This window comes from Scomber scombrus, chromosome 16 (assembly GCF_963691925.1).
Source record: "Scomber scombrus chromosome 16, fScoSco1.1, whole genome shotgun sequence".
NCBI lineage: Eukaryota > Metazoa > Chordata > Actinopteri > Scombriformes > Scombridae > Scomber > Scomber scombrus.
Window position 1 is genome coordinate 5,302,749 of NC_084985.1, and position 13,793 is coordinate 5,316,541.

The window sequence follows — 13,793 nt, forward strand, 5'->3', positions numbered from 1 at the left end:
GATGACCTACATAAGGAAGCAGATGAGAGCTCACGTGTGAGGACAGACAGAGGGTGTGAACAGAAGTATGATTATAATGCAAGCAGGAATGCTGTGAGGCAAACTTGAAAAGGAAACCACTTCTCCGACGAATTAAGGTGAGTATAAATGTGCGTGTTAACAACATGGGAGGAAATTAATATTTCCACCTTTTAAAATATTCAATACTGTCTTTGTCTTGAGAAAAAACTAACTTTAAGTTAGTAATGCTAATAATGAAGAGCCAAGAGACAAATAAAAAAGAGCCAATGCTTTGACCTACATAATATAAATGGATAATATTTACACAAAGTTAGAAGAAAGTTTATTTATTGTACATTACTGTGCAAACACATCCCTCTTTAATTCAGTCCCACTTTAAGATACTGGAAAGGATGCAAACATTTTATGCATAATGTTGTACTGTGTTGTTGATTTACTCTGATAATTGCAAAAAAATAAACATGTGGAAAAAAATGCAGAATCAAGTATAAAAAAATCTGTAGTAGGTAGGGTTACATGTGCAACATAGAAAAATAATTTAACTTTGGTTAGTTTGATTTCCTTCATTTAAAAATAAATACAAAGATAAATATCTATCATTTGCTTGTTCGCGCTACAGTTTTTTCAATTGTTCACTTCATTTATTCCTTTTTTTTTTTACACTACTGTAAACTTTACACTTTCAGCACTTTTAGTGGAAACGTAACAGCAGCAAACTAAAAGAACAACTACAAAAAAACACTTTCCAAGATTTACAATCCAAGGTAACTTCATATCCTTCATAAATAGCCATTGTCACACAATGATTCATACTAAGTTTATAGACTTGTTGTCGCTCACACAGACACACACACACATCCCTGAGTTGTTTTCTTTTGTATACAGTGTCATTTGTTTCCTCTGAAGCATTCGGTGACAAACTGGTTCAATACAAACTTTTCTTATAAATAAATCTCACTCGACTTAACATAAATAATATACAGTACAGTTCATAATAAAGACATTTTTTGGTGAAATCTCACTTACAGTGGATATTTCAAAGTGCTAAAATGTTTGGGTGGTGCACAAAAAGTCTGTTTACACTAGTGTGCTACCCTGTCGGTACCGTATTGAAGTGTAGATATCATCATCATCATCATCATCACTGTCCTCGCTAGAGTTGGAGGTGGAGTTCGACTTGGGCTGGAAGGAATTTGAATGAAAACATAAATGCCACAACACCTGTAATACTTCTGGCAGGTGACTAAACAATTCAAGTAAGAATGCAGTTGATAGCATGTCAGTGCATTAAGTCTCCACTGGCTTTGTTAATTACGGAAAAGTATGTAAATGTAGCACAAGCCTTAATAATTGGTGTTATTTAATCAAAACTAATTCTAAGAATAACAACAACAAACAGTAATTTATCTGGGACATATCATCTTTAAGTAGATGCACAAAGACGTATTCATGCAAGTAGGCTTTCTTTAAAATACATGCCCCTGGTTTTTCTACCAAAACTATGTTAAAATATGATTAACAAACATTTGTGGCTGCAAACAAACTCATTGACTGGATATTGTTCATTTATTGGGTCTGCTTCTTCTTTTCAAACTCAACAAGGCCTTTAAAAACATATTGTTTTTTTTTTAAATGTTAGAAGTTTAATCAATCAGAATGAGAGGTAACTTTATTTGTGCCAAAAGTGTGTCAGGAGCTTGATTGGCTTTATTTTACACAGCTGCTCCCTGTGCATAGAAATACCAGTAGAAAGCATGATTGCCGTCCCTTGTTCAGTAGGTAGAAAACAAAGCTGTGTCTCGTTCTCATTATCTTGTCAGCTTCCTCTTTTGTTAGGGTTTGTTATTTTATTTTATTTCATCTAAAAGGCCTAAATGATTGCTTTATTGGTATTTGGTTAGGGCTTTATAGTTTTGAGTTTGAATGAGAAAGTGCGTGTCTGAATCTTATCATTAAATAACTAAATAGTAGAAAAAATCTTACAGAGTTTTGTGCCATTTGCCAGCAGTGCTATAAACCAAAGACTTATCATTATTAGTATTGTTGGTAATCATAGTATCAGTTATAGTAAATGTAATAAGTGAGTTTTGTAACAATTATACATTGTAGTAGCAGTAACACTTGTTCTAGTTATAGTATGAGTAGTAGTTACCTTTTTGCCTGCCAAGTACTCATCTTTGCTTTCAGGCTTTGGGTCTTTGCGCTCTGTGTCCGTAAAGGCTACATAATGAATCAGGGTGTATATTCTGGATAAAAACACAAAAGGAAAGTTAGACTTTAACCATTTTTAACGTTATGAGCATCAAAAACGTGTTGAAAAGAGGATTTGGTGTTTTGTACCTGTGGTAAAACATGGTGAGGAACTGGATCAAAATGGACAAAGCGAATCCGAGAATGAACATGAAGCCAATGGGCTCCACTGTGATATCGCCATCTTTTTCCAGTAGGAGGTTGATCTTGGGGATCTTGATGGTCAAGGTGGTGCCGAAGAACTGGAGGGTGAACGTCGCCACCAGCCACAGGGCGTTAACGATGAAGAAGGCAAAGTTTATCTGTGTGTTTATGACAAAGATAAGCTTCAGTTAATCACATTGAACATTGGTTTCCTTTTAAGTATATAACAGTTCATCATACCGACTATACCTTGTTTCTCAGCTCTCGCAAGTCATCAGCGATTTTTTCCTGTGTCTCTTTGTCAGTAACCAAAGGTTTCAGGTACTTTTCCTGCAGCTCTTCAAAGAATTTCTCCTCCTCCTGCAGAGAAACGTACATATAACTCAATTAATTATTCTGAAGATAGATCATGATGAAGCAGCTTGAAACTCATATAGCAGGTAGAGCAAAAAACTAAAAAAATGTGTATGTATTTAGCCTCCTGGTATTCCCAAAGATGTATTATTGCTTTCACTGTTTGAGTTTAGCCGCAACAGTATAAATAACAACACAGACACAGCAAATAACAAAAGACTAATTCTATTCCTCAGTGGTATGTAAAGTCAGTTTTTGCCCCGAAACTGAATATGGTGAGCATCATTTCGACATTAGACAAAGGTGATTAAAATATAATTTGAGACAGATAATCATACTAAACTGATAAAACAAAAATGCACCTGGTTGAGTGTGTCATCCTGCAGGTGCATGTCATCAGACAAAGACTTTAAGTCTCTGACCCAACCTGAAGCGAAGAGCAAGACAGGAGAATATTAGAGAACATGACATCTAGTGTGTTGGAAATCAACATTTTTGCAGCAGATTCATACTGATTTATGCCAAATCATCAGGACTTACAGTGGGGTTCTTCAGGACAGTCCAAAGAAGAGTGCTGAGGCCTGAAATGCAATCAGAAATATTATCAGTATCATCTCACACTTTTTATGGGTGACACAATAAATTTCAATCTATGTTCCAGCAAAATACCTCTCCTCTTCCTCGGGGATGTGCACGTCCTCTACGATAGTGTTTTGGGGATGAAGTTCAGGCTGTGTGTGCTCTGGGATCTGGTTCTCTTGGCTGACATTGAGCTCCTCACTAGCTCCTTGTCTGGACTTTTTACAACATTTGATCCACGAGAGGAAACGTGTGAAGGTGCTTATGGCTGCAGGGATGAAAATTACTTCAGTCAGCTCAAGCTCTAATACTTGTTTGGTGTTACTCTGTGAATAGAATAAACGCATGTATTTTTTCAACGTTATGTTTAGTTGTATCTAGTATCTACCTTTCTGGGATGTTGTTTGCGGCTGGGTGGTTGTAGGGGCAGCTCCAGTGGCAGGCTTTGTCTCCCTGGTGCCCCAAGATGAATTGGTCATGTTAACCATGGAGTAAATAGTGAGCAGGAGGTAGGCGCTAGGGACACAGATAATGTAGAGAAAGCCGTGGAATAACAGCAGAAATTCCTGTGGATGCATCATCGCAGTGATGATGTACATGAGCGCCATGGCCACAACAAAGAGGCTGCTGGGGGTCAAGATGGTTCGGTCCGTCACCATTGATGCTGATGGGAAGTAAAGTGGTGGAGAAATATTGAGATTAACGCAGCATTAAACAGGTCTTCATGTATAAATAAAGTAGCTACATAAATGTCTGCATAGTTATGCCTGTTAACATTTAACTCACCTATAATGGACATCGTCACCACCAACATTAGAAATGCATATAAGATACTCAAGATTGCTGCAATCGTGACCTGAGTATCTGGTTTGAGTTTGAAGCAAAGACCCAGGTAGATGACAGGAGGGATCACAGCCATGATGATGGCAACATTCGAAGAGAACTTGAAGACCAAGCTCAAACTTCCTGAAATACACAATAGATGGGCCAAAGTTTTACATATTCTTCTTGCATAAAAATCCAGTGGATCTCAAAATTATAGTTCACAAAGGATTATGTTCTAACCTGCGATCAAAAGGCAGATGGTGGCGGGTGCCAGTATGGCTGATACCATTGCAAAGAGCTGGTAGAACATGTAGAGTTTGGACATGGATCTATTCTTCTTGGCAACTGTGTTGGTGGATCCTAGCAGATCCACAACATTAGCCATTGTGGACGGTCCCCAACGCCGACGCTAATGATGCAAAGGGCCATTAGCATGACTGATGTGATGATGTGATTAAAATGATATGAAAAAATACAAGCACTGCAGAGGGGCACAGGTTTTTCCAGCTAAATCACTTTAAACCAGTGAGATCTACAGTCAGAAATCTATCTGATTTGGATATGTCGATTTTGGAATGGAATATGTTTTTTGTTTTTTTTTTGAGATTTTGATCAGTCCCTGCACTCACTTGGTTGTAGAGTTCTTTGAAGTCCTCTGGGGCATTGGTGTAGGCATCAGATGCTGCAACATACTCCACTCTCCATCCCTGCTTCAGCAGTAGTGTACACAGCCAACGGTCTTCACCTGCAGGGTACAGAGAATTCATTTGTATAAAGGAGGGACTGACGAATCATAGAGGATGTCAGTAAGACTGAGTTCTAAGACAGGAAGTTCTAAGAAACAGAATCCCTTACCTTGATCGTACTGGATGTGGTGACTCGCCTCGGTGGGTTTGGTGGAGTATCTCTTCATCACGTTGTCGTCCATAAGAGCAGCTCCTCTGAACAGGCTGAAGCACCCAGGGCTGCACAGCACACAACCGATCACGTGCTCTGCGGTCTTTTGTAACCAGTGGCTGATGGCATATTCAAACTTCTGAAACCAAACTGCAGGACCTACCCAGGAAATACACAAGCATCGTTAACCTCAGTTCAACGATGCTACCCACTGCTGCCTGTTGCTTTTAGAGGTATTTGTTTTGTTAGTCCCTCTCTGGTAAATCTCTCAACTGTTTTTAAAAATGATTTTACTATGTGCCAACCTGAACCGGTGGGGTGAATCCTGCCACATGCTGCCCCGACATGAGGGTACATTTTCATACGATCGATGAGCAGCATCACAGCAGCAGGCTGGAAATCTGTGTCCCCATCCAAAGCAAGGATGTAGGTGTTGTGCTTCTCTTTCTGAAGGAAAAGGCATAGTTTGCTCTGTCTTACAGTACATTTATGTCAAAGCTATTTAATTGAGAAATGCTATCCATACATTAAACAAAATCCACAAAATATATACACAACATTTAGATTGTGAAAAAGTTGGCAGTGTTCTTGCATGTGCATTTCTGCTTTTCTCACCTCGATCTCTTTTTGCAGATCTTGCTCATTCTCATCTCCTCTCTGCCAACGTTTGTAGTATTTGGTCATAAGTTTCCAGCCCAAAAGATAAAAAAGGTACATGACCTAGGAAAGATAAAAGAAGTTAAAACACATTTGTCTCATGTTGCATCGTTGAGTTGAAGAGATTTCAAAAATGTATGAGTCTCCAGCAAGTCAGTTCCCTACTTGAGACCACCTCTTCTTGTGGCGGATGAGCTCTTTGTTCTTGAAGTGGACCACAATGTTGTTGCCGTGAGGCATGGTGAGCACAAGACGACCTCCATACGGAGTCTTTATGATCTTCTGATCAGGGACCTGCTGCTGCTTTTTGAAGAACTTCTCATCAATGTTCATGAAGATGCTGGTAACAGAGAATAGGTGATAGTGATTTGTACTTCATGGAAAATGTGTGTTTAATGCACCATCATGGCAGACAATTTGTTAGGTGGTTCATACCCGTAAACTTCTGTGAGGACTCCCACAAGGGTTTTTGCATATTCGTTAAGTTCAGGCCCCTGACGCCCCGGAACAGTAGTGAATGCGTCATCAAAGTAGATATGGGCTTCAAAGGTGAAATCATTGAACTTTGGGTCTTTCTTTGAGTCTTTGTCTGAGTCTTCATTTGGTCTGTACTTGTCCAGTCTGCAATAATCAGAAAATCACAAAGAAGAACAGTGAGAAAATCCACTGTATGGAAATAATTGATGAAGTTGTTAACAATGTTCTGTTGAAACTGGCTGAGCTGAGACCTTAGCTCTGAAATCTCTTTGGTGTGAAGTAGTTCAAAACATAATTTACCTCAAGGATTCCACAGAGAAAGAAACTGTTGTAAATGAAGGTAACGTTAAGTAACAGCTAAATTACAGAATGTAACTCACCTGAAGATTGAAATAATGATTTTATTCATCTCATCGAAGTTCTCATGCCACATGGTTGCACACAGATACACCATTGCTTTCTCCAACCCCTGTAAGCCTCTGAAATGAAAAGATTTGCAAATTTGCGAAATTCTTGTTTCCAGTCTTAGCTAGATAAACTCTTTTTTGATGATTACTCCTACACGGAGACCTCAGACTTACCTCCTCGATTTGTCTTTGATCTGAATGTCAAATCGGGTGTTGAAGAGAAGGGACTGTTCGATAAAAGCTCCTTCATAGAGCCTCCTGATGAACAAGTCCTGGGTCCTCTGAATGCGATACAAGTGGAGGTGCCACAAATGGATGGTGGCCAACACAAGACCGAGCCACCAAGCCACTGCCGAACCTGATGGAAGATAAACAAACCATTTAAAGATTTCAACCTCTGACAGGAGGAAATATTTTAGTGTATTCAGAAAAATACTAATGTAGAGCTTTTGGTCATTTCTAATTCTGTTTAAAGACAAATTTAAATCATGATACAAAGATACTGAGACTAGACTCTTTTTCATAAAAGCCTTTCATAAAAGCCTACAGAACCTCCTCATTTGGGCTACATGCATATTAAAAATAAAGTTTTGGTCTGGTGACCCTTTCTTGTAACCTTTACATTCATAATTTGTACCAAACTACATTGTAGAGGATACAAAGTTCAAGTCTATTACCTGTTAGTAGACCAATGTCTGTTATGTTGGACATATCCAGGAAGCACAGAGTGTGTGTAACGTCCAAAACCAGATGTGGGAACACACTGCCATTTAGGCTTTGGTTTCTTGCAAACACAGCTTCGGTGCAGTAGCCTGTGAAGTTGACGCTTGCAGTCCCGTTCAGACTTATTCTGTAGTCCTGATAGTAAACAATAACGGGGATGATCAGCAGAGCCATCACAGCCAGAGAGGCCAGGTACAGAGGCAGGATGAAGCATCGTCGCAGGGCATGCATCTTACAAGCAGTAACTGCAAACCAGTGACACAGTGCTGAGCTAATTAGCTGGACTCCGATGGTGATGACTATAATCCTTGTCTCACGACTCGGGATGGAAGTAACTACATCCCAGTCCATCTTGGACAGAGGGACGTATGCACCGAGCACAGAGGCGGTCACCCCGATTCTCAGAATGCTGGAGAGGATGTGCAGTATGTTCTGACTCCTTTTCATGTCTTTGCAAAAGTTCTTGAGGAAGTTGGATTTGCTCTTCTCACCGATCTGTCTGAAGTAGTTCTCCCACCAGTTGAAAGACACCAAGAATGACCCACCGACAGCCAGTCCGACCCAAATCGCTGTCTTGGTATCCTTCATGATGTATAAGACAACGAACAAGACGTAACCGATCAAAATGAGGATGAAAGCAGTGATTGACGGCAGCATGAAGCGGTTTCTTTCTTCGGCGGTGCACTGGGCAACCACCTGCAGGAGCGCAGAGAGGATCCCTATGCTGTTCAGTATGGTCACGTTGGTCACGATGTCCAAGTGTGGCATGGCTACAATAGTGAGAACTGCTGCTCCCAGAGACACCAGAAACTCGAAGAACAGAACCTGAAGGAGAAGCAGAAGAAGGTGAGAAAAAGGACTAAGACACATGCTGTGCTCTGTTTTTGGCATCAGCTAGAGAGTAAAAACAGTTACATAATATAACTGGAACCTGTCTCACCAGAGCAATAGTTGTTTTTCTTGGAGGCTTTGATGTTTTGTAACATGATTTCCAGAAGCTTTTGAGGAAAAGAAGGACGCTGGGTGCGATGAGAGAGCAGCCTATACACAGCAGAGCGACAGGTTTCTGGTTCGCTGGGAGGATCTTTGTGTCTTCATTGGCGTAGGTGATCATGAGGAGGAAAGAAGTCTAAAAATGATAAATGAAAAAGCAGTTATTGTTTAATCTGTTGTTAATACTGCAATGTGAAATGAGCGTCTGCTACCTAGTCAATGACTTGGTGGGACTCAGTTAATATGACAAAATTAAGTTTATATTCTATGATTGAAAGCAGGTATGGCCAAAAATTATTATTATTATTATTATTATTATTATTATTATTATTATTATTATTATTATTATTATTACTATTATGATTATGATTATTAATATTATTATCATTATTATTATTTTTCTCAAGTCAAAGTTTATTTAAAGTGCAAAACCACAGCAGAATATGAATTTAAAAAACAACATAATAATACATCATAGAAAATTCATAGAGGACTCAATACACAGAAAATCATTTGAAATTAGTGAATCATGCAACACACGTTATCATATCAATACCAATGATGAATATAAATTTTAAAATATAATAATAAAAAATGACAAACCTTGCTACTTATTGCCAATCCGAACACGAGCACACCGACTACGCTTAATGAGATAAACTTTAGCAGCTTGATCAGTTTCCATGGCGTCTGTTCATCTTCAATGACCGGGACCTCTCGACAGGTATCCCACGACATCCTGATTAAAGATACCAAAATGTCAGGTATGTACAAAATTGGTGAGCTAAGAAAAATATACACATATAAATAATATATGATTAATTAATAATGATAATAATAAATTATGTAATAAATAGTTAAAACAGACACATACAGTAGCTATATAAAAATTGATAGATATGGATATGAATAAGCATGTAGATATGAAATGGAAAAACGTTGTAATATATTGCTTGAAAATATACAGTTATTAATAAATATATTATTTGAAACTACTGCAGATGAATTGTATCTTTAAACGTATCCCAAGAAATTTTACTTAAAAAGAAAAAATCTGCATTCACTTTTTCCCTCTCTGTGTATTCCTAAAAAAAAAACCAATCTAAGTTAAAAGGAAAATCTTAATAAAAAATCTTAAACATCAAATAGTGAAGTCAATGAGGAACTATTAACAACCAAAATTAATGTTAATAAATACATATATATGTTTAATTATTTTACTTACTTTGGCATATCTCTGTCTTCCTCCATGATTTGTGTTGCAAATGAGTTACCTGTGTCTGACAGTCGAGCTTTATAGAAGTAAGCACCTGAAGCTATGACTCCTGAAAGTAAGCACCTGAAGCTATGACTCATACCTGGCTGGCACCACCCACCACCACCCCCCAACACCTGAATTAACTGTACATGTGTGTGTACCACTGTACCAGCATATGAAAGTAGAGACACTTATATTCCCAGTAGCCAATTGGTTTAAGAAAAACTACAATTACTAAACTATTAACCAGGAAATGTAAATAACAAAGTAATCATACATGCAGCATTAAAGTTTTTGTGTTAGTTTTTTCTTGCTCTTGCTCCAGTACAGTGTCAACAGTATTACACCAATGGGGAGCCAGGAGAGAGAGGTGAAGTTGAGGGGCAAGTTGTTGGAAATGAAGGAGGGACAAACCAGCATAAGGAACACAGAACAGACACTGAATAATGACCAGGGTGGGCAGGATTTGCCACCGCAAATTTAGACCTGGGAGTCTTCATGCAGCTTCACCATCATTAAAGAGAATATAAATTTGGATACACCAATAGAAGTTGTTTTATTATTATTAATCCAAGTGTTGAGTGTTACAGTAAATCTAACAGTCCCTATAGGCTGCAGCAGGTTGTTGCTCCTCCCATTGTTTTGAAGTGTTGCACCATGTCTTCAGTTCAAGCATTTCAGACACTTTAACAGCTGTGAGGTGAAAATAACATGAAATTATCCTCAGGCAGTTTAACACTCATGGACAGTCTAAAAGGAGCGATTTGCACATCAGATTGTTACATTACTCGTCTCTTAAGTGGAAACATCAACCACTCACTAAAAGTGAGATTGATTCTTTTGGGATCATAAATATTGACATCACATTCCATTAGAGTGCTGTTTGAGATATATTTTTGTAAATGTTTTGCAAAAGTGTGGGTCAAAGATGGTTTTTAATTTAACCTTAAAGCTGCAATTCATAATTTTTTTGTGCTCTTTCGGAGCAAGTTATTCTAACAATTATCTATTCTCTCACAGTCTAGCACTATGAATACTTGGGACATTGTTAGACAGCAGATTGTCCTACAAAACAATTGTTGAACATCTCACTAAAAAATGATAAATTCATATTGGACTTTTGTCCTTAAACTGCTAATGTTTGAAGTAGTGTCTCTGTGAATGTGTATAATGATGTGACTTCTTCTCAGTTCTCTCATGCAAAAGAGATCATGATGTCAATGAGATTTTCTGAACAAATAAAATGTATTAATTATTTCGATTTTACTTTTTAACTGATCTTACTAACTTTTCTTTCTTTTGCATTATGTAATGTACTATCCTGCACAATTCACACGATATGAAATGTAAATATAACATTATTTTTTTTATTTCTTTCCTCTTTCTCTTTTGTTGCTTTTTGACATTGATGTATTATCCTTCTTCTCTTCACTTCCTTTTGTTGTAACAGTTGGAGCTGCATTTATTGTATGAAAGGTGCTATACAAATAAACATCTTACGTCAACGTCAATTACGCCCTAAAGCTATGGAACAAACAGGAGGAATGATTACAGCGAGGAGGTTTCACTGTTCATTTGGACACCTGACTGCTGCTTTAAGACACACTTGAAAAATCGTGGATCAGCCCTTTAATGACAAAAGTTAAAATAATGACATGACTAAAATGAAATATTACGTAAAGACATCTCAGCTCAGTCCAGAATCATCCTCAGTACGAACGTCATTGGTCAATACTGATCTGACCCTCGTCCACAGACACATTTCCCCTCATTAGCTGCCATTAAGCCACTCTTAAAAAAAACAACGCTGGATGCCTTCATGTTAACCAACTACAGACCTATCTCAAATCTTCCTTTTATAGCCAAGATTGTTGATTTTAATCAACTCAGCAATTTCTTGAACTCCATTGGACTTTTTGACAAAATTCAATCAGGCTTCCGACCTCATCACAGTACAGAAACAGCTCTTATTAGAGTGTTAAATGACATAAGGTTAAACACTGACTCAGGCAAGGTGTCAGTTCTGGTCCTGTTGGATCTCAGTGCTGCGTTTGACACTGTGGATCACAGTATACTGTTGAACAGGTTGGAAACTTGGGCAGGACTCAACGGAACAGTCCTAGAATGGTTCAGATCCTACTTGGAAGAGCGGGTTAGGGTTAGGGTTAGGGTTGGGGTTGGGGTTATTTTGTGACTATTGGAAGTTATGAATCCGATCGAGTGGCTATGACATGTGGAGTTCCTCAGGGGTCAGTTCTTGGACCCCTTCTGTTCAGTCTATATATGCTGCCTTCTGGTCAAATTCTGCAGAACTCTAATGTAGACTATCACAGTTATGCAGATGACACGCAGATATACCTAGCACTGTCCCCAGATGAATACAGTCCAATACAGTCATTGTGTCACTGTTTAGACCAAGTAACAAATTGGATGAACCAAAATATCCTTCAATTAAATCAGGAAAAAAATGAGGTAATTGTTTTTGGCAATAAAGAGAAGAGGATTGCTGTCAGTAAACATCTCGAGTCACTCTCTCTAAAAACTAGCGACCAAGTCCGAAACCTTGGCGTGTTGATAGACTCAGATCTGACCTTCAGCAGTCATATCAAATCAATCACCAAAACAGCCTTCTATCAGCTTAAGAACATATCCAGAGTCAAGGGTTTTATGTCTCAAACAGACCAGGAGAAGTTGATTCATGCTTTCATCTCCAGTAGACTCAACTACTTTAACGGTCTAATGACTGGACTCCCCAAAAAGCATTAAACAGATGCAGCTGATTCAGAACACTGTAGCTCGAGTTTTAACCAGAACAAAGAAATCAGAGCACATTACTCCAGTTCTAAAGTCTTTAAACTGGCTCCCAGTCAGCTATAGAATAGATTTTAAAGTTCTGGTACTGCTCTACAAATCAGTCACTAAATGGTTTAGGTCCAGAATACATGAATGACATGTTAGTAGAATATAAACCCAGTAGGGCTCTGAGATCTACTGACTCAGGTCAGATAGTGGAGCCCAGAGTTCAGACTAAACATGGTGAAGCAGCTTTTAGCTGTTATGCTGCACACAACTGGAACACACTACCAGCAGAACTGAAATCAGCCCCAACTGTGAACATTTTTAAATCCAGGTTAAAAACACTTCTCTTCTCCTGTGCTTATGATTAAGCTCTTTTAAAGCACTTTAAATGTAATCTTTCATTTGCATTACATGTCATTTTAATGATTTTAAGCAAATCATTATGTTATGCTGCAAAACTCTATTCTAGTCTAGTTTTTATTTTATTTTTCTCTCTTTCTATTTCTCTGTATGTCTTATGGAGAATATCTTTTTTTTTTGCTCTGAAATGTGTTGCGGGCGGCTTGAATATGATATGTTGAGACACGAGCGCTCACTCAGTCCTGAAAAGGTTGCATTACATTCTCTAGATCAATGCACTGACAGCACATACTGTACATTCAGATGACTTACTGTCAGCTTTCTGCTGCAGCAAAATTTACGACAAGCATTTGGAAAAAAATGTGGTTTTCTTGATCGGACAGGAGACAGCTACTGTTGAGGTAGTGTCTTCAGTGTTGGGTTTCTTCTGTTATGTTATGCAGTACAGACAGATGATTTTTTAAAAAGCTGGTTTGACTCAATATCTTTAAATATGATAGATGTTAGGCCAACAAATAAGTTTACCTAACATAAATGTTAAAATTTTCCCCAATAGAGTTCTTTGAAATATGATTTAAGCCACGGTGCACAGAAAATATAACTGAACAGATACATTAATAAACATAATCTAAAAAAAACATAACAAAAATAAAATTAACTATCTTTTGTGTAACATTTCTTTGACGGTTGGAGCTGAGCTGTGGGACAATCCTTTCTGGCATGGGCCCACCTGAGATGTGGTGTGTGAATCTTTGTAATTAAACTCTGTATGACTTGTGTATGTGATCATTGGGATTACCCTTTGCAATGTATTTATAATGTAAGCAATGGAGCATCATATTAGCTTAAGATAAACCTTTAAGTTTTGTACAGAAGGACTGTGGATTTTGGCTCCTATCACTTATAAAAGGATCTTCTAATGGTCAGTATTAACAGTATTAATGATTACTGTTTGTTTTTAGGTCACACTTTGTGAAAAATTGTGAACCTAACCTTTGTAAACCTAACCTTTAGCAAATTGTACTGATTTTTTATTTCGATTTTCTTCA

At 38.0% G+C, this 13,793-nt stretch overlaps 1 protein-coding gene across 1 annotated transcript; it reads right to left on the minus strand.

Moving 5' to 3' along the window:
• Window positions 1-1,098: 1,098 nt before the first annotated feature.
• Window positions 1,099-9,065, minus strand: LOC133995867 (chitin synthase chs-2-like). The gene is made up of 22 exons (XM_062435380.1): window positions 8,931-9,065; window positions 8,275-8,463; window positions 7,289-8,159; window positions 6,786-6,969; window positions 6,585-6,683; window positions 6,163-6,348; window positions 5,893-6,067; window positions 5,736-5,790; window positions 5,686-5,705; window positions 5,376-5,511; window positions 5,029-5,229; window positions 4,803-4,918; window positions 4,414-4,582; window positions 4,135-4,314; window positions 3,737-4,012; window positions 3,439-3,616; window positions 3,310-3,350; window positions 3,132-3,196; window positions 2,665-2,775; window positions 2,362-2,573; window positions 2,174-2,267; window positions 1,099-1,203 (listed from the first exon to the last, which is right to left on the minus strand). The coding sequence occupies exons 1-22, from the start codon at window positions 9,063-9,065 to the stop codon at window positions 1,099-1,101; spliced, it is 3,798 nt and encodes a 1,265-aa protein (XP_062291364.1).
• Between the last annotated feature and the right edge of the window lie 4,728 nt (window positions 9,066-13,793).